General features: G+C 34.2%; 2 protein-coding genes and 1 long non-coding RNA gene across 6 annotated transcripts; 1 reads left to right on the top strand and 2 right to left on the bottom strand.

Moving 5' to 3' along the window:
- Positions 1-486: 486 nt before the first annotated feature.
- Positions 487-9,671, bottom strand: msk (importin-7 msk). Its single transcript, XM_089072047.1, has 19 exons — positions 9,434-9,671; positions 8,497-8,578; positions 8,247-8,397; positions 8,002-8,160; positions 7,778-7,934; positions 7,464-7,654; positions 7,209-7,382; positions 6,986-7,131; positions 6,753-6,916; positions 6,526-6,645; positions 6,069-6,395; positions 5,788-5,974; positions 4,985-5,208; positions 4,798-4,890; positions 4,484-4,710; positions 4,162-4,367; positions 3,802-4,074; positions 3,582-3,725; positions 487-3,469 (listed from the first exon to the last, which is right to left on the bottom strand). The coding sequence occupies exons 1-19, from the start codon at positions 9,515-9,517 to the stop codon at positions 3,402-3,404; spliced, it is 3,177 nt and encodes a 1,058-aa protein (XP_088928173.1). The 5' UTR covers positions 9,518-9,671; the 3' UTR covers positions 487-3,401.
- A 1,079-nt stretch (positions 9,672-10,750) lies between these two features.
- Positions 10,751-21,272, top strand: Abl (tyrosine-protein kinase Abl). 4 transcript variants are annotated; one of them, XM_011638360.3, is made up of 10 exons: positions 10,751-11,538; positions 12,098-12,248; positions 12,705-12,817; positions 12,934-13,940; positions 14,011-14,266; positions 14,340-14,474; positions 14,850-14,985; positions 15,064-15,170; positions 16,170-16,381; positions 16,631-21,272. In XM_011638360.3, the coding sequence occupies exons 1-10, from the start codon at positions 11,412-11,414 to the stop codon at positions 18,962-18,964; spliced, it is 4,578 nt and encodes a 1,525-aa protein (XP_011636662.2). In that variant the 5' UTR covers positions 10,751-11,411; the 3' UTR covers positions 18,965-21,272. The 4 variants fall into 4 exon arrangements, with proteins under 4 accessions (XP_011636662.2, XP_011636661.2, XP_011636664.2 ...); XM_011638359.3 differs by having other exon boundaries at positions 15,064-15,191; XM_011638362.3 differs by having other exon boundaries at positions 10,752-11,538; positions 16,218-16,381.
- Positions 20,932-22,879, bottom strand: LOC105433809 (uncharacterized). Its single transcript, XR_968548.2, has 2 exons — positions 22,233-22,879; positions 20,932-22,158 (listed from the first exon to the last, which is right to left on the bottom strand). It is a non-coding gene; the product is annotated as an uncharacterized LOC105433809 (long non-coding RNA).
- Between the last annotated feature and the right edge of the window lie 372 nt (positions 22,880-23,251).

The following is a 23,251-nucleotide window of genomic DNA, read 5'->3' as shown; positions in this document are numbered from 1 at the left end:
TAATGACATGCAAGAATCACAGAAAAATTTATGTAACAAAGTGTGTTGAAATGTGCCACCGATATTTCTTTCTGCTTGCCCTCGTATCAATGTATAAATCTGAATATTTAAGTAACATCATATATCTCTAATCCGTATGCATTTTGGAATTCACGATAGCGAATAATCGCTAGTGAAAATAAGAGATAATATATTATAAAATGCATCTATACAAATATTAATGAATTATTTTATTAACCTTTTACTCACATTGCAAAATCATAGCAAAACTTAATGTTATTACTTATTGTTTCGGTGAGCAAAATTTTGTTTTATTTTAAAAATCGACAATCTATGAATTCCAAATTACTATACGATATTTTATATTTTATTTTTTATTAAATATACTTCTTTAGGCAGGTGTAAGAGAGCTAAATGCTAATGCATAAACATATTGTACTTGAGAAAAATAAAGGTCTTGGATAAATAAATAAATGACAGATACAATAGAGACTACAGTTTCAGTTTAATAATGAAGTTTCTATAAACTTCATCTGTATATTAAAGCACCAATATAGTTATCTTATTTCTTATTAGTTTATACAATATCAAGACTTAAGCGTATATGTGATTTTATCATAAGACTCATCGCCGCTACAGTTATTCATAATTTATTTTATCATTATATAAAAACTACGAAGAGAATGTGTGTGTGTGTGTGTGTGTGTGTGTGTGTAATGTGTGTGTAATGTGTGTAGTAAATATTCATTACAAAGAAGTTACGGATCGCATCCTATAAAAGCAAAAGGAACAGCTTTCACGTCTCTTTTCTCTATCAATTATTAATTTATTATTCTTTAATACAGTACTTATAGAACTTATGAACTAGAGAAGTGTCCTGGCCTCACTCCGACCTACAGCTTATTTTGCTGTATTCTTTAATTTAGGTCCCGTCTGCGCATTAACGTCTCAAGGCACTTTTTTTTTAATATTCGTGTTTGAAAGCTGATACAATCAATCAACTTCTTTTTTCATTACATATGCACCAAGATTTTAACCGTATCAAATGATGAGTCAAGTTCGGATCACAGCGTAAAGAGCGATAACATCTTTATTTGATTGCATCATCTGTTTATAACAGATTTTAAACAATAATTCTGAAAATCACTTTTATATATAATTTGCAATATTTCTGATAAACACTGCAAGAAATCAATAGTAATAATTCTAAACGAGCCAATCTAAAAGCAGGGCACTGCAAAATAAAAAAATTGGCGAATTTAAAAAGTACGCGATTAAATTAATATTTATTTAAATATGAATTATATTAGAAAAAATAATTTCTTAAAATACCATACAGAGATTTATATACAATTTTGTCACCGAAGTATTGTGCAACGTATTGATCCAGCAAAAAGATTCTTCTATTTGAAACAATTTAAAGTCATCTTGTTAAATAAATACTTTTGGCTTTCTAAAATTTGAGACACATGCGCATTATATGCAAATATTTTAAAAATATTGAGCAAGAATACACATATTTCTATCTTTCTCTTACATTATTGATATCATTTATTTAGATATTAAGACTAATGTTTGTTATGAATAAATAAGAAATGTGTAGGGATTTCTTAATTTGCTCTAGATATTAAAAAATAAATTGAAACTTATATTTTTTTGTCAATTCTAATAACAATTTTGTGGAATATTCTATATGAAATTATCATATATATTATATAGAATCGTTATTAAATTGGAATTAGTTTTGAGTTCCTAGTAATTTCGTATTATGTTTTTAACAAATTAATAGTCAACAAAGTCTATCATACATCATTTCTCTTCTATATTATCCACTGTACCTTTGCATGCACCCTGTATATAGAATCGTTAGATTAGGAAAACTGAATTTGGATTAAACGTGATTAAAATTATTGCCCAGCAAATTTCTTGCAGTTTTATGTAAAAAATATTCTTGTACTCGATACATGGAATAAAAGTCGAGTATATAATTATAAAACAACACATTATCAACAAAATGACAACCTAGTTTCGCTATTCGACAGTATTTTACAAAATTTTGGACATGAATACAAATCACAATTTATACTCTGAAGCGACACATAATTGACACATGTGTCCTTTTGCATTCTGATATAAAAAGCATTCTCTTGTGCAGTAATCATTTCACTAACCACAGCACAGAACACCTCTTCTTTGTACGCCTTTATCATTTTGGGCTCTGATATTTATAGTTTATTTCTGCTCCGAGTTCGTCTTGTATAATTACAATACTTCGTGAAAGAAAGAGCTTAAATTTGTCATACTTTTTATTAACGCCTTTTTTAACATAGGATAGATAATACGGATACTAGTCCGCGATATTTAATATTATAAAGACTTTATTATTATTGCAAAAGCTATTTAAAGTGCTTTGTTAAATCATCCGTGTAGCTCCATCTTTCAGAGTATAGTTTGGACAGCATGAAATATGGGGCAGAATTTATCTTTTCCAAAATAAAGTAAGCTGTGCTGGGATTTACGTAAAGTGATCGGTAACTGCAGAAAAATGTTTGGCCATATATACATTTAAACAAAGAAAACTTGAAAAAACAGTGTTTATTTAAAAATCTAAATTACTCTTATCTAAATATTTGCTGATAGGCAACACAATTTTGCAAGTTACGTCTAGTATCCTTGACAAGTTACACTTTTCTTTTTGCAGCAGAGTAGCGATTCGTAAATAGATTTGGAGAGCGTACATGATGTTTTATGAAACTAATTGTTAACAATATCAAATAACATAATTTATACACATACTCAAAAGATTTTGATATATTTATACCAACAATTTTTAACATAATTTTCATATTAACATTTATTTAGTTTAGTAATTAAACTAAGTGATTTTGCTGAAATAATTTCAGGCTAAGGTTGATAATCAAGACTATTATTAAATACAATATAATATATAAGAGTATCTAACAAGTTATGCTGGGAATTTTCTTAATCAAAAGCATTTTGAAAGTTCCATATTTCATATAAAATATTGTCAAGAAAATATATTATAGCTTGTTAGACGACATTTTACTTGAATCAAAAATTGAATTGTTATATGTGGAAAATATGTAAAAGAGAATATAGATTTTTAACTAAGAAACAAATCTGCTGTCTCGACTAATGAAACAATATGCACAAATCTGATCTCATGGAGATAAAATTTTAGTGTCATCGTATTAAAGTAAGACTTTGTTAGATTGCCTTAGTAATGTACAATTAGTTTACACAAAAATAGTAAATAGGAAATGCGTAATATTTTCAAAATGGTCATGTACTAATGATCATGTGCTACAAATGTCCGATCCAAATTCTGTATAATTTGTTTACTTACTTAGTTAATCTAAAATCGAAATGATTACAAGTCCTTATCGACTTAAAGGTGTTCCACCAAAGTTGAATGAGGTGGGCACAGTCTGTGAGTGAAAAACATATCCTAGAAAATCAAAAAGATGCTCTTCATAAATTTATACAAGACATACGCAAATATTAATTAACTCGTATAGCAACCAAAGTAAATTCGATTATCGAAAGCAATATAAATTTACCTCCGCTCTGCTCGATCCTTTTACTTTCTAAAGCTGCTTTGCGTTGATCTGCCAAAACAATAATTTCTTGTAAAGCTTTCTCTTGCTCAGGACTTAGAAGACTCGTCAAAGCCCTGTACCAGGCCACGTCGGTTCGTTCAATATCTAGTTAAAAATAAGAAATATATGAAATATATATTTTAATGTTTATTTTGAAATTATTTTATTTCAATTTATTTACTTTGTATGACTTCCTTGAAAACAACGTATTCATCTTGATTGGTATCATCTTTATCTAAAGGTGTAGTATAGCTTTCAAGAGCAGTCTCTTCGTTACCATCATATTCTGAATCATCTTCATCATCATCCGATCTCTGATCACCGTGACCATCCTGTGTAGTCGCATTAACATTAAAGCCATGTTGTCCAGACGCTCGTGTTACTTTGTCTTGCAATTTGTTGAGGTATTCTTCATTAGTTTCATCTATATCATCTTCATCCGATGATAAAACCTCTAAAAATCATTAAATTTGATTAGGTCATCACATATAATCATCATATGCAATATATATACTATATATACTATATGTGCAAAATTAACCTTCATCAATGTCACTTTCTTCCTCATCATTGTCATCATCTTCTTCATCCGTAACTTTAGCAGCATATGCTCTCTTCAAACCTTCGAACAGCAGGATTAAAGATGGAATAATTTGTGTTGCACATTCATTAACAGCGGCTGGTCTAGCAGGACCCATGCTGATTAATGTACACAGTCCAAGAACGCACAATTTACGATCGTGCAAGCTGTAGAGAGAAAAAACGCAATACACTTTTACAAATTGCAAAATTGAATATTGTATAAATTATTATAATTTATTTTTCAAATAAATTGAAACATCTTTATATGATAAAACGTATACCCTAAAAAGCAATCAGTGTCATTAATCCATTGCTTAATAAAACGCGAAGCAAGCGGCTCCGTCGATTGGTCGAAGTTTCCTTGCAATCTGTCCATTGTTTCCAAACACAATGCAGGATTGTAATATAAAGCGGCAATGACCACTTGAAGACACATTGTTCGCAATTCCGAAGTTTTAACTTCGCGCATTAGACGTTCCAAGACTAATTGCACGAGCGACGGTATACACTAAAATCAAATTGATTTATCCAGATCGCATTTAATAAATTTCATTAAATCATTTGCATGTAATTCTTAGATATTACGTAAAATTACCTGATCTATATGGCCTTTACATTGTAGAATTATAACTTCTAGTAACTTGGCAGCATGACATTCTGGATCTTCACCACCTTCACCAGTCAGAATCTATGATAAAAAAAATAGCATCTTGTTTAGCAAATAATAATAATGGACTAATAAATAATGGAATAATAAAAAAAGAATTTTCTTTAATACTTACAGCTTTACACATGTTGAACATGGCAACAATGTGATTTTCATTCGACAAAAACGCCGGAGTATCGACTGTGATATAGTTATGCAGTGCAGGCATCATATCAGTAAAATAATCAAAACCATCTTTTTGGAAGAGTTGATACATAAGTTCTAAAACTTTCCACATGTCTTCTGATATACATTTACCCGTTAGGTCATAAACTAACGACAATGCTTCTTCGTAAAATTCTATTTAAAAAAAGAAAAACAAAATTAGACATAGAATTCATGAATTGAATTTTAAATTGCAAGTTTTATTATAATGAAATTTTTTTATTATTATTTTTATTATTATTAAATTGCAATTTTTATAGTACTTATCAATTGTCAATTAAATATTGATAAAAATTTGATATGTTAAATAAGTCAATAGTAAAATATTGACTTATCAAGTAAAAAATCTGGATTCGATTCTATATCTTAAATTATTTTAAAAAATATTATTCTATTATTCTATCCTATTATAATATTAAAATAAATGTTAAATTTATAATTTAAAATAAATTGAAAATATAAATAAATCTAACATTTATAGAAAATTCGTTAAAAATCAGATTGAATAAATAGAAAAAAGAAAAGTAGTTTTGAACACAAATTCAGTAAAGCTTTATTAATATTAAGTTTTTTTATGAATGCGATCAAAAATATTACATAAATATTAATATAAATTCATGTCAGATTCTTTTAAAACTATAGTGTTGCAATTCTAGATAAGACATTTATTATCAAAACAAAAAAGAAAAATAATATAAATATAAAAAAGCATACCCATTACGCTTTGTGCAAAGATATGAGCTACTACTTGAAGGACAATCGGTTCGAGTTGCGTCATGATTTGAGGATGTCCTTCCATTACTGTTAGTAATGTTTCTATTGTGTTTAAGAGGCCCATTGCTGTTATTGCTTTCTCATCACTACCTTCATCTGTTTCGAGCACTTGGCTAAACGTAGTAGTCTGAATGAAAAAATATATATAACATGACATAGTATAATTGCATTTATTTAACTCATAATAAACTTTTTTGCAACATCTCTATTAAACTTCTTACCAAATGTTGACAAACTTCTACAGCAATTGGAATCAATTGTTCAGTATATGTACAAACAATTTTCTGCATAACACTCGTTAAATCGTCATTTTCAGTTTGTCTTATAATAGTCAGCAATTCAAGTGTTACTTGTTTAATTAACGGTTCGATATATTTCTGAGACTTTGGCTGTGCTGAAAGCATCATTTGTAGTGCTATGGCCGCTTCGACTTTAACAGGCAAATCTTGATCTGATAGAAGAGCATGTGTAATTAATCTGACTGCCTCAACTAAAATTTGTTCCGATTTAAATTTGATTTCTGAGAAGTAATGCATCACCCAACAGGCCTAAAAGCATAATTAATAAGTGCCATTGTATTGAATATATTCACATCATTATCATTATTATGTAATGCAAGTGTTACGTAATAATGATAATGATATCAATATCTAAGGCACTGGTTATCATTTTATTTACTCTTGCTCGCATATGACCATGAGGACTATTGAATTCTGGGAATACGTATTGCAATAACATCTTGTCCATTTGTTCCTTATACATCTTCTTTTTCAACAAGACATCAGCTAAGCTTCCAATCTGAATAAAATAATTTCACAGATTACATTAAGAACGTACAAAAAATTATATAGAATAATTACATAAAAAATTCAAGCAACAAATATTTTTCTGATTCACAAATGTACCATATGTAATGCACCATCCTTTTGTCTTGGGTCTGCATTTGGACTAGTTAAAACTTCGAGACAAAACTGCATCGTTTTCTGTAACATATCTTTTCGTTTCCTGCATGCCGAATGCAGCAAGGTTTGTGCTGCCGTTATTGGCGATACAAAATCTTCAAATATATCTGGAAACACTCTGATAAGTAAAACTTTACAAACTTTAGATCAATGTGTCTTAATGAATTCAAATTTACCAAATTTTACTCTAATATATTCATAAGGATCAGTATTCCACAGTTCCTCGTCAGCGGCAGAATATGAGAGAATAGGGAATAAAACATCACGTATAATTTCAAACATATGAGGTTTCAAAAATTTCCAAGAAAATGCATGGCTCACGCTAGAATTTTGAAAAGAATATTATGATTATTGAACTTTTAATAAAATTTGCATTTATTTATAGAGGTGAATTCTTACCCCTGATTAATGTAATTGATTGATTGCTGTATTACTCTAGGAGAGATATAAATTTTTCTACGATATTGATCCAAGATTTTTAGAAGAACTTCGAGAATACCAGCACTGAAGGTTTGCAAATACCATTCGGCGAATTCTTTATATTCTTTGGTCACGTTTCCTGGGCTACCATATCTAAAATTAAATCAATATCAAAATGTAAATATCTCTTCATTTTTATCAGTCTCAATATTTCAATTATTACTGACAATTTACCTTTCAAACATTCTGTGTAAAATATGCAACGCCCATTTTTTACATTTCCACCAAGGCAGTTCCGCACGTTCGTCATCATCAAGGTCTGGATTATTAGTTTCTGGAGGTACTGGTCTATCAGCTATTTGTCTTACTACGTCCATCCACTGTGAGAACACTTCTCTCGAGATAAGGTCAAGAGGAAGAGTATACTGTATGGATAATTATGATTTTAGTGATTGATGATTGATGATTTTAGTATTAAAATTGAAGAAATTTTTCAATTAATATTATTTCCTTAAATCTATTATATATAATTTACTATCTTAACATACCTGTGTTAGAGCAAAGAAAATTTTCAATATCTGTTTCTGAAGAAGAACGGATTGCTCAGATGAATCCGGCAATAAGCGTAATATTAATTGATAGATCATAGGAAGTAACAGATTCATTGCTTCATTTAATGGTCCTCTCTCTTCTGCTTTCTTGTACCTAGTTATTCATCAGAATATCATATTTTCTATGCAATAAAATGCCAGAAAAATAAGACTAAACGTACTCAAAATTTTTAACAAGTTGATGTAACGCGAGGAGAACACCAGGCCAACACAAAGCATCCGGATTTTGAAGGTATATCGTAATTTTATCCACTATTTGTGTCCATCTTCCAGGAAAGTCGTGTTTAACTATATTACTGATGCATACCGCTAATTGTACTCTAAACATACAATATAGGCAATACGCTATATTTTAACATATATATTTTATTATATATATTTTAATAAAAGTTGTATTACAACTTGCCTAATTAATTCTGGGGCATGTACCACAGCGTCTACTATGGCATCGCGTATCATTGCACGGTCCTGCTCATGAATACTAAATTCTATGGGCCCACTATCAACTTCTTTATCAGCCCAATCCGAAGTAATTAAATTTTTTAAATAAATTACACCTACAGACAACGGAATATTATGCCCTCATGATTTATGTTTTATCTTCAATATTACAGAGATCTTCAATTATAAAAAAAATCAGAAAAGCAGATATTTACCTGCTTGTCTGACAGGCATATCAACTTCATTTGACATTACTACCTGCAAGAGTGTTGGTGCAAAACCAATAATTTTGTGAACCTGAAACATTTAGTTACAAACATTAAATGTATGTATATATAATATATCAACTTATTATATATAATCATATAAAAATTATTTTTGCTTTGATATTACCATTATTTTATAAACTTATAACAACTTATAGAACACATATGTAGAAAATAGATAATTTCTATATCATATACATATATAAAATATACAGAAATATCAGTAATATTGATAGTAAAATTACAAAATATTAGGATAATTTCAACAAATTCAAGAACATATTTTATGATATAAACTCATTTTAAGAATAATGTTGCATATCAAAAGTCAAGACATTTAAATATTTTTTTAAGATGTAATATTTTTTCGCTCTTCAGGCGAATTAAGAATATCTTTTGGGGGATTAAAGTACTTTCAACCCTTCCTTAGATTGTATGGTACAAGGTCCCTTATTCTGTTTAACGTCCCTTCGCGCGCGGAGAGAGAGGTTATACCACGAATAGCGCTGTCACTCGTCGAAACCGAGAATCGGGCAAAGTGCCGCACCCCACGTCGAGAATAAATCCGCCGCGGCTGTTATGGTACTGGACGGGAATCGGCGTCTATCGAGAGGAAGAGACGAACATCTTATCCTCGGCATGGACGACGATGCACGCCGGCATTATCCTCGGCAAAGATATCAGTTTCGTCCACGTGCACGAAACGGACGAGGCCTGGGGATCTGAGGGCACGACAGCAGATACGAGGCCACATGTTTCTCGAGATATTCCGAAGTTCGTCCATCCCCTTCACCCCACCCCTTCCCCTTTCCACCATCCGCCGGGCGAAATCGCGCGAGCACGTTTTCTCTCGGGTCGAATCTCGCTCGCGTATTCCCTCGCCTACCTGGTTGAGCTGGCTCTCCGCCTCCTTTTGCTGCGCGGGGTCGATCGTCGCCCGCAGCAGGTCCGTGAGCTTTCGCGCGTCCATCGTTCCCGGCTGCCTCGTCTCGCCTGTGTTAATTAGACGCCTGAATTTTTGCAATCGGCTCTCCCAGCACCGGACTTGACCCGGCGCACATTCACCTTACTGCTGCTCCTTGCTGGCCTGCCTGCCCGTGCGATCACGTGACACAACAACATGGCGGCACGGATCAGCTTTGAATAGTCGCATCCGGTCGTGGGATATACAATTCACACGAGATGCGATCGCCAATGCATATTCGCCATTTTCAATCTATAAACATTTGCCCTAAGGATTCATCGCGGTAACTTTGATTAAATTCTGATTAACTTAATCGACCGTTAATTTAACCGGCAGAAACAGATTTTTTAATTGTAATTAATTTTCCTTAATTTCTTTGTTTCATTTCGTTTTTATATGTTGAATGAAGAGAATTAATAATTCCATCCGTGTTAATAAAATGATATAAATAAGATGTAAATTAATTAAGCGCTTATGTATATTTTTAGAAATTTAGATTAATTTTAATTTCGATTTAATTTACCTTTTCTTTTTTTTAAAGATTGAAAAAAAAATGGAGTAAATAAAATCAAGATTGAAATTAATAGACATTGATAGAAATATACAGAAATCGGTTTCAATCAAACTCTGATTATTTTAACAATTTTCACTATTTTTTTAGTATAAATAGAATTATTCATATAAGGAAAAAGGATATTATTAGAAATAATTAAATTCTTTTAGTAATTCTTTTCTATTTCTATCAATAGATTAATTTACTTCGGCTTAATTTACTTTCCATCTTGTTTTAATTCTTTCTAAGAATTAAAAAAAAGATAAAGCGCAAATTAAATTGAAATTAATGAAGTGAAATAAACTGAAGTTAATTACAATTTGATTGAAATGATCTTAGTTATCTTCCACTTGTTTCCGTATTTATCGTGAAGTATGAATCATGAAATGTCTATTCAGATCCACGTTTACGATCTGCTCTTTGCAGTTGCATATTATACTTTCTGCACTTAAAATGAAATCGGTGCATAATTAGAAAGAAAAAAAGAAAAGAATGAAAAGTTTGATTGCGAAGAACGAGACTTTAAAAAATGACATTAGCAGTCCTGTGGTCGATTTCCAAATATTTTTAGCTTTCTAATAGATTCCTCTTTTCCAGTTGCAGTAGCTTAAATCTTTCGCGCTCAAACTAATTGTACAAATTCAAAGAAGAAAGAAGAAAGAGTGAACGAACGAGGAAAGAGACGAGGATTGAAAAGTAGATTGATAAAAAAAATCTTCAATTCGTTGCGAGGATAACCGTCGGCTCGAATTTCGGGACCAGTTTGTATGATTGTACATTTTTCGGGAGTGCAGAAAAATATCGGCGAAGGTCCGCCGGCACGGAATTAAGAACGTGCGAACGAGGGCAACCTGCGGGGAGCACCGCACCGCATGAGAATCCGCCCAGCGTCGTGCTGCCGCACAGCAATGCACCGACAAACTAAATAATCGACGTCAAAAGCTGTCAAATATGGCGAGGGGCAGCGAGAGAGAGAGCGGTAATTGACATGTAAAAATGTGAATGGCTCCACCGCGGCCCGCACTGTGATCTGCGCTTCGATCGGGTGGGTGGGTCGCGCTGCCGACGCTGCCGGAGCGGTGTCACGCGCTGATCGGGCTACGAGGACGACGTACGACACGACACGAGACGACACGAGACGACACGACGACGAGGACGACGGCGACGATGTCGCCGGCGCCCGCCGAGTGCCGGAAGTGAGGCGCGCGCGAGGGTGGCCGGGGACCGAGGGAGGGGGATCGGGAAACCCGCGACCACACAAGAGCTGCGGTAGGTTCCGCGTGCAGAGCCAGGTCGAGGGGTATTCACGATTAGAGGGGCATGGTACGGTAATCGGCGATCAACGCTATGGGCGCTCAGCAGACCAAGGATAGGGTGATCCCCGCCGGTTCCACCGTGCGGCAGACGCGCAAGCAACCCAGGAACCTGAAGGATACACGGATCATAGGCTCTAACATATTCACCGAGCACAGCGGTGAGAATACGCATATTACTTGGTTACGTTCCTTGCATCACTTGATTCGAGTACTTCTAGCGTGTGCCACTACATCTTGGCATGATAGTTCTACTACTCAGGGTGAAACTGGCATGCTTCTCTCATGACTGGCTAGTGCTTCTCTGACTTGATACAGCATGACTTGAGACTTTTACAAACTAATACCGAAGTGAGAAAGTAATATTTAAAAAAAGATCTCATGATGTTTTTTAGCATATAGTCAATGTGAATTAATGTCCATATTGCCACATGTTGCTTGATGAATATGGACATTAGCCAAATAAGGAGTTTATAATATAATATGTATGTCTATCTGTGTATATCATGGAAAAAAAAGATACAAACTAAAAATTATGTGAAACTTCATTTAGATATGACTAAGTTAATCATCTTCATTGTATGTTAAGTATCTTGAATATAAATTATGAGATCTTCCTCATGTTATTACATAGATAATTATTCTGAGTTTGCTGTTATTGCAAGTCTTTCAATATATTGAAGGTTATAAAGAAAAATGTTTTTTATTCTTTTTTTGCAGAGGCGCTTTTGCAAAGTAGACCTCTACCTCACATTCCAGCATTGCCAGAAGGTGATCCTCCAAGTGGTTCTAGTATTCAATCAATTTCACAACAAGCGAATGTTCAACATGCCAGTGTATCCGCTAGTGGACTCCTGGAAGCAGCAAATAGGTCAGTTTACTGTTTAAAGTCTGAAGTAACATATGTCATACTTACATAATAGATAGTCTTTGTATTCTTACAAAGTCAGATTATAAAAAAGTTTTTATAAATGTATATATTTTTTAAACATAACATGAAAATTTTTGTTAGGTTATCATTTTTTATACTTTTTTTTTTATATATACTTTCTATGAATTTAGAATCTTGCAATTGCCTTGATTGTTAGTGTCGGTCCACAATAAGTATTTAATCTTTAAGTCGTAAGAAATTGACCAATCATAGTCGATTATTCTTTTCATATTCGATTATAATTGGTCAATTTCTTACTTCTTAAAGCTTAAATCATTTATTGTGGACCGACACTTACATATTTGCTATCTTTAATAATTGTAATCTTTAAACAATTCTCTATCTCTAACATAAAATCTAGTAGTTCTAGAAATAATATTTTTTGTTTTTATGCAGATGGACTAGCAAAGAAAATCTTTTAACACAACAAGAAGAAGATGATCCTCAATTATTTGTCGCCTTGTATGATTTTCAAGCTGGTGGGGAGAATCAACTTAGTCTGAAAAAAGGTATTCATTTTTTATTAAATATTATATAATGTATTTTGTCCAATATTTTAGATATTTACCGACCATTTATAAATATTATATAACTTAAATGTTAATTTTTTAATTTTTTTGAATAGGTGAACAAGTTCGTATCCTAAGTTATAATAAAAGTGGAGAATGGTGCGAAGCTCACTCGAGCACCGGGCAAGTAGGATGGGTACCATCGAATTATGTGACACCCGTAAATTCATTAGAAAAACATTCTTGGTACCATGGAAGGATATCTAGGAATGCTGCAGAATATCTACTGAGTTCGGGAATAAACGGTAGTTTTCTTGTGCGGGAATCAGAAAGTAGTCCCGGTCAACGTAGCATCTCTTTAAGATATGAGGGACGGGTATATCACTACAGAATCAATGAGGATAGCGAATCGAAAATGTTTGTTACAACAGAGAGTAAATTCAATACATTGGCGGAACTAGTGCATCATCATTCAATGCTTGCCGACGGCCTTATCACGCAACTGCTCTATCCTGCACCAAAGCATAACAAGCCTACCGTCTTTCCGTTAAGTCCAGAGCCGGATGAATGGGAAATCAACAGGACGGACATAGTAATGAGGCATAAATTAGGAGGTGGCCAATATGGTGATGTGTATGAAGCAGTCTGGAAGAGATACAATATGACTGTAGCGGTTAAAACGCTGAAAGAGGATACAATGGCACTGAAAGACTTTCTAGAAGAAGCGGCCATTATGAAGGAGATGAAACACAGAAATCTGGTACAATTGTTGGGAGTGTGTACGCGCGAACCACCCTTTTATATCATCACGGAATTTATGAGTAAGGGAAATCTCTTAGATTACTTGCGGAACGAGAATAAGCATCAAATCAATGCCGTGGTTCTGATGCATATGGCTACACAAATCGCAAGTGGCATGAGTTATTTAGAAAGCAGAAACTTTATTCATCGCGACCTGGCAGCCAGGAATTGCCTAGTTGGTGAGAATCATCTTGTCAAGGTTGCGGATTTCGGTCTAGCCCGTCTTATGAGAGACGACACGTATACAGCTCATGCCGGTGCAAAATTTCCTATAAAATGGACTGCGCCAGAAGGTCTAGCGTACAATAAATTTTCTACAAAGGTACAAATATCATTAAAAAGTATAATTACTATGTTTTCGAATTATAAATACTGATTGATGATTTTTATAGTCTGATGTCTGGGCATTTGGTATCTTGCTGTGGGAGATTGCTACCTATGGAATGTCCCCTTATCCCGGTGTCGATCTGACTGACGTTTATCACATGTTGGAAAAAGGCTATCGAATGGAGTGTCCACCTGGTTGCCCACCGAAAGTTTATGATCTAATGCGTCAGTGCTGGCAATGGTCAGCGGCAGATCGACCAACTTTCAAGGAAATACACCATTCGTTAGAAAATATGTTTCAAGAATCAAGTATTACCGAAGGTAAATAGATTATTTCAGATAATTAATTTTGCATAAAGAATTGTGCGTTCTTATTGATTTATACATGTTCCAGAGGTAGAAAAGCAACTGCAAGGTGGAGGAGAGATTCCTTTACTAACATACAAAAAATCACAGACTGGAAGTACAGGAAATATACACGGGCTTGTTCTTGTATCTGAGCAATTACCTTCTTCCGGTATCACGCAAGGTAATAATTAATGTTAGATATTGACTAATGATTTAACCGTTGTATAACATGCCATATGATTAACATTAAATAGAAGGTATAAACTATAACTATAATCTTTGTCATATGATGAAAATGATGAAAAAAAATTATTGAAACTTTTTTTAATTTTAATATGAATTCCGGAGAATATCGTGGTATAATTTTATATAATATTCATTTGCTTGAAGGAAATTATTTACACACACACACACACACACACACACACACACACACACATACACATACACACACACACACACACAATGTCATATTTTATATTATAAAATTATGTGATACAGTGTAATTTATCGAATAAAAATATTTTACATATATTTTACAATATATTTTACATAGAAGGAGCCAGTTCAGTTGCCAAGCTGAGTACTTTTATGGGTGGTTTATCAAGTAGGAGTAATAGCAATATGGTTCAAATGCGAAGATCTACTAATAAAAAGGGAAAGCAAGCACCAGCACCTCCCAAGCGAACAAGGTATACTATCCTTTTATCTATAAATCCTGAGCATCATTATTCAGTATATAATAAAATTATGTGTCTTTTGTGACACAGCTTGCTATCATCGTGCAGTTCTTTTCGTGATTCTGCTTACCAAGAACAAGACCAGCAAAATGTCGAAGTGAGCACTATGACGATTGATGATGGCACAGATCTAAATGGTATTGATAAGATTTTTGAAGGTATTCCATTATATCAAACCAAGTGTAATGACGAATGCACGAATGCTGCTTTCATTTGATTTCTTTTATTAACTTTCAGTTGATTTTAAGTTTAATTTTGACATGCATTTTCGCCTACAGTGATTTACAGCTTCATGAATGTGGGTCATTCTCCTCGAGTCAGTATGTATACTTGTATGTTGAATAAACGCCGAATACTAATTTCCGGTATATATAATAGTACTTGGATATATTTTATTAATGCATACTTTCGAGTGTCTGCATCTCGTACATACTGTAAATTGTAGCTACAATTTTTCGTTCCCATTTATACGAATAGGAGACGATACGTTACATATGTTATCTTTATCATACTGAGTTACAAACCCAACAAGTTCCATATATACTCATGCATGATATTCGTTTATGCAGAGATAGTAGAACTTTATTTTCTTTTTCCTTTGGTTTTAGATTCCTAGATATGTATCATATTTTTTATTTTTTTCATTTAATCTTATTCTAAAGATTGAAAGATTCGCCTGCGCAACGGCATTAGTTATCATTTCGTCGATTTTGTCATCTTATATTGTAAAACTCAACTGTGTTCAAGCAGTGTTACGTGAGTTTACTAAGCTTTTATTCATACATATATCATAACGAATCATTTAGCAAGTTAAAACCGACATACGTCATAATACTGTTTCTCATTTTCATTGATCGTTCATTGTCAACGACGTCATGACATTCTTAGCTAACAATACAGGATTACAATGATTAAGGATCTGCTGTTAATTGAATGTCGATTAAAGGAGAATGACCCTAGGATGAATGGAGTAAAGTATGACGAGAAGGAAAAGCAGAAATTAAGATTGATAGGCGCCGCAAATATTCTTTTCTTAGCTTTCCTCCAGAAATGTCTCTAACGCGTTGCGCTTACATGCTGGAGAGATATGTTAGCTATAGATTGTATACAGTACACTTTATTAAATGGCGACTCAGGTATCACACGTGATCTCGTGACAATGGCTACACAGTCAATTACTACAGGAGGTTGCGATATGGACGACGATGGAGATGGGTCGCAAGGGACAGCAGAACATAACTTTATTCCTCAACCGTCAACCTCGCCGGAACCAGTATCCAACTTACCATGCAATCAGAAACAAATTAAATCTCGACCTTACACGTCTAAGGAAGTACTGCCTCAGAAGGTACAATGATCTTACGTTGAGCGGCCACAATTTCAAAGTTATATCAATACTAGACACATGAACCTTTTTTCCTCGTGTGACGTTAGATATTAGCAGAAATCAAATACAGTAATGATTTCTATATGCCTATGTTGAATTTCAAAATAAAGTCCATTTCGATGGTAAATACATTTAGCACTGCTTGAATAACTTGCGATGTTTGATCCGAAGGAATGATCTCGCGATTTAAAGTGAAAATAAATATTTCAGCTGGTACATGTGGGTGCGCTGGAGGTGCAAAATGTTAAGAGGGCGATCAATCGATACGGTACCTTGCCGAAAGGAGCCAGAATAGGGGCATACTTGGAGTCCTTACGCCAAAGCGGCATGCCGCCGAATCAGGAGAACGCCACCGCAGCTTCTCTATCCAACGCAGTCATGGAACAGCAGCAGCAAGATATCATCACCTCGAGCGTCATCGACGCGATCCCTCAGCATCGTTCCCTCTCACCTCGTCAGAATAATCTTCGCAGTCAACCGCAGATGACGCGCAGCAACTCCTCGAGTGGAGTAGTGAACACCTATCAACCACCGAACTCACCACGCAGTCGTGCTGTAGGTGTTCGAAAGACTAACACAGAGGGGATCGGCCTGCGGACTTTCCGAGCGCCAAACAATACTAGTTTCCGCACCGCCAGTCCATCAAGATCAATTCAACCTACTTTGGCCGATTTGGAGTTTCCGCCACCTCCAGTGGATTTGCCGCCACCTCCGGATGAAGCTTTTGGTGATCACTGTGACTTGCCACCACCTGTGGCGACAGCGTTACCATGCACCGAAATGTATTCTCATACGAAGATCGCAAGTTCACCAGTTGGTCTCAGGAAGGTGAAAGCGGAATGGCGGAGCAAAGATGAAGTCAGCGATCACGATCAGGATGATAAGAATAACGATGTGAGAAATGCGGAACCGTCGGTGAAGGAGGCTAGCTCGCGATTCGGCGTGAATCTGCGACGCCGGGAAACGACTACTTCCGTTTCCAGCGACGCGCACTGCGGCGGTGGCGGCAGCATTGGTAAATCTATAGAAGAAAAGAAATTAATTTATAGGCCAAAGGAGACAACGAGCGGCGGCGCGATTAAAACGGAATCGTTAAATGCAACGATCGCGGCCCCTGAGGAAGCTCCACCGCCGCCCCCGCCGCCGCCACCGCCCATCGATAGTGCCGTAAGCGGTACCGGTACCACCGATACTTTTGAGTCCAAACCTGGCATGAAAGAGATGCTGGAGCTCAAGTTGATCAATGAGATCAAACAGAGCGCGGACATGAAGCACGGTGGTAGCGGTCCCGCGAAAAAGAGTGGCAGTGTTGCTAATAGCAGCGCACCTTTATCGGCGGCGCCGCTTGACCCGGCGTCGCAGCTCCTATCCGAGTTGTGCGCCAGTTTCAGCATGGACCCCGCCAGTAAACAGCATATCGTCCCGAGCGAGTACGCGATCTCGGTATTGAAGAGCAACGACGTGTCCAGCGTTCAGGAACACGTTCACACGAGTGTGCAAAATGTACATCCTGAAAGGAACAGCAATTACAAGGAGATCCCAATGACCTCACCGATTACTGAAGGCCACGTACTGAGTGCCACTAGCGTAGGTTTTAAATTGAAAAAGGTAGATAAAAGAAATAATCCACAGAAAGAGGAAAATCCGGACGGTCAGATAATCGATTTCAAGGCACGGCTGCGGAAGGTAGATAATGCCGATAAGGAAAAGGTTACGGCAGATGAGAAGAGCAAATCGTCGCGTTTCGATGACAGCACACAGGGGAGCAACGTCGCGGATTCAGCCGATTCATCATCCGGCGTGGATGACGCGAATGATGACAAGCGTCGCAGTACTGGTAGTATTAGTAGCCTAAAGAAATTGTGGGAGAATAAAGAGGCTTCTTGTGATAACCAACCACTTAGTCCTAAATTAAATGTTAGAGGGACGAGTAACAAGCAAGACGTCGGCGACGTTGCGAGTGAGGATTCACCAGAGGATCACAGCGGTGCCTCGACTAGGAGCTCAACCAGCAAGGGCGATCCGCGAATATGGCCTCCAACTTCATCGTCTTCGGTAACCTTGGAAATGGAAAAACCGATTGTACCGGCCAAACCGCTGAAGCCGCTCGGATCTTCTAGCAAACATTTCGGTTCCTCGATATATGCTACACCAAACTGCAATAAATCATCGTCGCAGAATGACGATGACAGCGGCAAACAGACTAGCGGCGAATCAACGAAAGGGGCGAAGCACAGCGTGATGGAGATCTCGAATGTCATAGAAAACAGTATTCTGAATCTAAAGGGCAGTCCGACCATCGTCATGGCCAGCTGGCTACAGTTGTCCGACAAGGTCGGTTTGCTACACGGCATGTGCGTCAATCTAACAGACACGGCAATCGCGCCGCACGCAAGATTCCAATTCCGCGATCTGCTCACCCGACTCGAGCTGCAGGCGAGGCAGTTACGGGCGGCCGGCACGCGCAACATCACCGAGAATACGAGACTCTTGTGTGACGTACAGAACACGATAAAGGACGTGATAAACACAGTGCAGAGATAAAGTTGCGGCGAGTTGGCTGGAAAAAAAATCAAAATGAGCATCTCTCCTTGCGAGTCTCTTACGCTCCTTCGTCTTTCTCTTGTGATTTCCCGCAAAAGTCGTCATTTTTTCATGTCCCTTCTCTCTCTCTCTCTTTCTATCTATCTATCTATCTCTATCTCTCTATCTCATCACATCCGCATATGGGGACATATAATATACATAAATCTATATAAATATATATATCTAAGTCATTAAGTAAGGTTTTATCAAGAAATGAAATCTTTTTTGAAAACAGTAGTTAATCTACGAGCGAATATGATGAATGAATTAATGTGAATAAGTCTAATCGATGATATGACTTCACTGCATGATCGTTAAAGGAATTAATCCAAAGTTGCATGATTGCCGGTATATACTTCTCGACGCGCAATCGCCACATAGGAGTGAAACACATAAACACGACTCGGATGGAATCCATATGCAAAACTCTAAGTTCGTATACGTTTATATCTTCGCCTGTATACCATCTTTGTGTCTTTTTTTTTTTGGAAGATCTTTGTAAAGAACGATCGCGTGTAATTCATGGGCCTGGCTAAATCATACGGCCTTACGAGGAGAAAAAGTATACATCACTGCATGATTGAATTTTTATGTCGAGACGTACGACGGTTTTCATACGATAGTAAATGTGATGATTATAGTTACTGTATGGAAATAACGCAAATTCTCAGTAGTATATAATCGGCGTATTGACAAGAACAGGAGAGCATATTAAGTGCGAAGACACGAGTCGTCGCGGACGCGGAAATGTCGCTAACTCTATATCCTCGAGTCGCTTACCGCGTATATAAATCGTTTCGTTTTACATGTAATTTTATACACACCGTGCTTAGTATATATAAATATATATACATATATTATTATACGCGAGATTTTTAGACTAGACTATATAAATACGGACACTAAGCGTAAGACGTTTCATGTGTATTGTGGGACAATATAAACGATTTTGTATTTGTATAGAATAAGTTGAATATAACAGCTATACGCGATAACCGATTACGCCTACACGTAAAATATATTCAGACAACCAAGCCACAAAATCGAATGTAATTAATCAAACAATTTTTAAATGTTGTGTGCTTCGTTCTTATCCATGATGGTATGGTTCTTCCAAAAAGCACAATAGCGGAAATATTTGCCTGAAGACATCCAGTGGGCCGTGAATGATATAATAACGTAATTTAAATGGGAAGAGCATCTTAAATTGATCGTAGACGTCGAATGAAACGGGAGTTAGAACAAAGTAACGGACAAATAATATATGATATGTATTGTCTGTGTCTCTGTACAGTATTCTCTATATTATGCAATGAAGAATTTTAAATATCATGCATTTGTTACTCGCACTTATTCTTTCGTATTATCATTCATATCGTATACGTTTACATTTCATTTATAGATACTATAAAAAAAAAGAAGGAAACGAGTAAGCTTTAATAAATATTATATATCGCGTTAAATTTCTGTTGTTTAATAATGATGTAATGTTACAAAGTTCCACGCGAATGCTTGTTAGCATATGCATTTTTGAGGAAAACAAGTAAGCTAAGTTTTGTAGTTTGTAATACATCGACTGTAAAACTATTATCTTGATAGTGCACCCGATAGTAGACTTTATGGAAGTTTTCAGGCTTATACTTCTTTCGGCTTGTGCTCGATACTAAAGGAGAATGCAATAGATACAGGAAATAAGTCACCGATGAACTATTTCTTATGACACTGCCTATATCATATGTTACAGCTAATAGTATATATATATATATATATATATATATTGTATATATAGTATAGTATAGTATATATATATATATATATATATATATATATATATATATAATATATATATATATATATTGAATTCACTAGTAGTCTTAATCATGTAAATGTATTTCTTCTTTTAATCCAATCTCCAAGTTTCTTTATATATGTTTTGTACCTGTGATAATCAAGCCCTCTTCTTTCTCTTCTTTTTATCAAAAGGATCATGCTCAACAGAACGATAGTTATATAAATAAATTTTAGTCACCAGACATTTATTCAAATGAAATTGTATTATTGAAAGAGATACTCGAAAATTAATGTTTTATATAATGTATTATAGTAATTTTATGTCTATTTATACTCTCATATTTATTTCTAATTTTTTGATGTAAAATTATTCTCTCCAAGAATCGACCAACGTACTGATTTACTAATACAAAATTTTAATATTGCTTTATACATTGATATAAGATTGAAAACGAAAATAAAAATAATGACCGAATTATGTTGTTTTTCCCCAATTTAAATATTTTATAACTTTGTCCCGTAAAAAAGTATATTTTATTTTGCTATAATTTCATATAGATAAGAGTAATAGAACACACATTAGTTTGTTTGTTATATATATATTTATTATATATATAAATATAGAAAATATTCTTAAATTTCATTTATAAATTTATAAGTCATTGTATATCATAGTCATGACAAAAGTCTTACGCAATCTCTCTCTTATCAGATTCAGACAGTTAGCTTATATTATTGAAATATTTCTAGTGTTCGGAAGTAATGATCGATTCGTTTATGTGATTTTCTATTTATCATTTCATTAGCTGAGATTAGTAACATTTAATCGACAATTTGTATGTCTCCTTATATTTCACTTGACATCTGACTGTGAATGCTAAACTTGTTGCTTATCTCTAGATTTATTTGCAGACATAATACAATTTAATATTCCATGTTTTATTCTATCATTCTATAATATTTCATACAATATTAAAAACGAGAAAAAAATTTAGCAAATTTTTGGTAACTGCGAGACAAATAGTAAAAGAAAAATGTGTTAGACATTATCTTAACACATAAATATCGAAATAAGAGAACTCATTTAGGTGCGATAAGAAATTCTGTCAAAATCTAAGTCACAAAAATCATAATGGATTTAATATTTTCAAATATTTCTACTCATCTAATATTTTTATAGTCAAGAATGCAAGAGTATGGTGTGATTATTAGTATTTATCTGTAGTTGACTGAGTGTCAATCGTATGAACTGTATGCTCCGAAAATGGCAGATCTATCCAGTACTATTGTATATTGTCTTTGCCAACAATACCATTTCCATTCCATATCAAAGTATTGTCCATGTACATTCTTAAAACCATCTGAAATTAGATGCAGTTAATACATATATACAACCAAAAAAACGAGAGAATATGTTTGACAGTATTATCATTACATTTCTCTATTTGTTCAGATACTTGTAATATAGTTCCATAAATTCCTCTACAGTTCTGCAAGCCAGGTCGATTTGACTAGTTTGTAAACCTTGCGAAAGTGAATATAGATTTTAAGAGAAACATGGTGTAATCAAATATATATATCTATATAATCAAACATACAAAATGTGTGTAATATATTAGTGTAATTGTTTCGCGTATGCTCTTTCAAAAGTTTCAACTTTATAAAAATATAATTGCTGGAAAATTGGCCATTCGTTTATCACATATATTTTAATAATGTTAAGATAAATCAATATGATTCTATATGTAAACTAATTAGTAAAAATTTTTTGAAAATCGTAGTGTAGGCAGTTTTATTCAATGATGTGTAAAGTAGATTCAAAAATCATAAATAATTTAAAAATTCAGTATTGTGAATTGACAATTAATATGTTTGTGATTAGAGTTATATATATTAGGTGTGCATATATAATATTTCAAAACATTCAATTAATTTTTAAATAATTTTTTAATTAAATCTTTATTTTATCTTTATTTTTCTTTAATTCCTAAGCTGGAACATATATATATATATATATATATATATATATCATAATTTTATTTAAAATGTTCGATGTGAGTATAAATATCAAATATAAATATAACAAACATGTAATAAATATTTTATATCTATTACGTAAATATCATTTATCATAAAATAATTTTATATCATTTTATTTTATTATTTGTCAAAGTTAATTTGGCTTTCAATCTGATAACTGTTGCACTGGTGCGACGAAAAATACTTGTATGATGATATATATATATATATATATATATATATATATTATATATAAAAATGCACAAATCACTGATGCACAAAGCACGAATGGCATGAATGCGGCAACTTTTAAGAAGTTCAACTGTAAACTGTTAGAAAATAATATGTGGTCCCCCTGCTGCAGCCAATCAGCGTTAACTTTCTATGAAGAGAAACTAGATATCGAAGCAAAATGTTTAATTGTTGTTTTGTTCG

This window comes from Pogonomyrmex barbatus, unplaced genomic scaffold (assembly GCF_055798465.1).
Source record: "Pogonomyrmex barbatus isolate J1 unplaced genomic scaffold, ASM5579846v1 scaffold13, whole genome shotgun sequence".
NCBI lineage: Eukaryota > Metazoa > Arthropoda > Insecta > Hymenoptera > Formicidae > Pogonomyrmex > Pogonomyrmex barbatus.
Note: the sequence above shows the minus strand (reverse complement) of the source record. Positions and strands in the feature narration are given on the sequence as shown.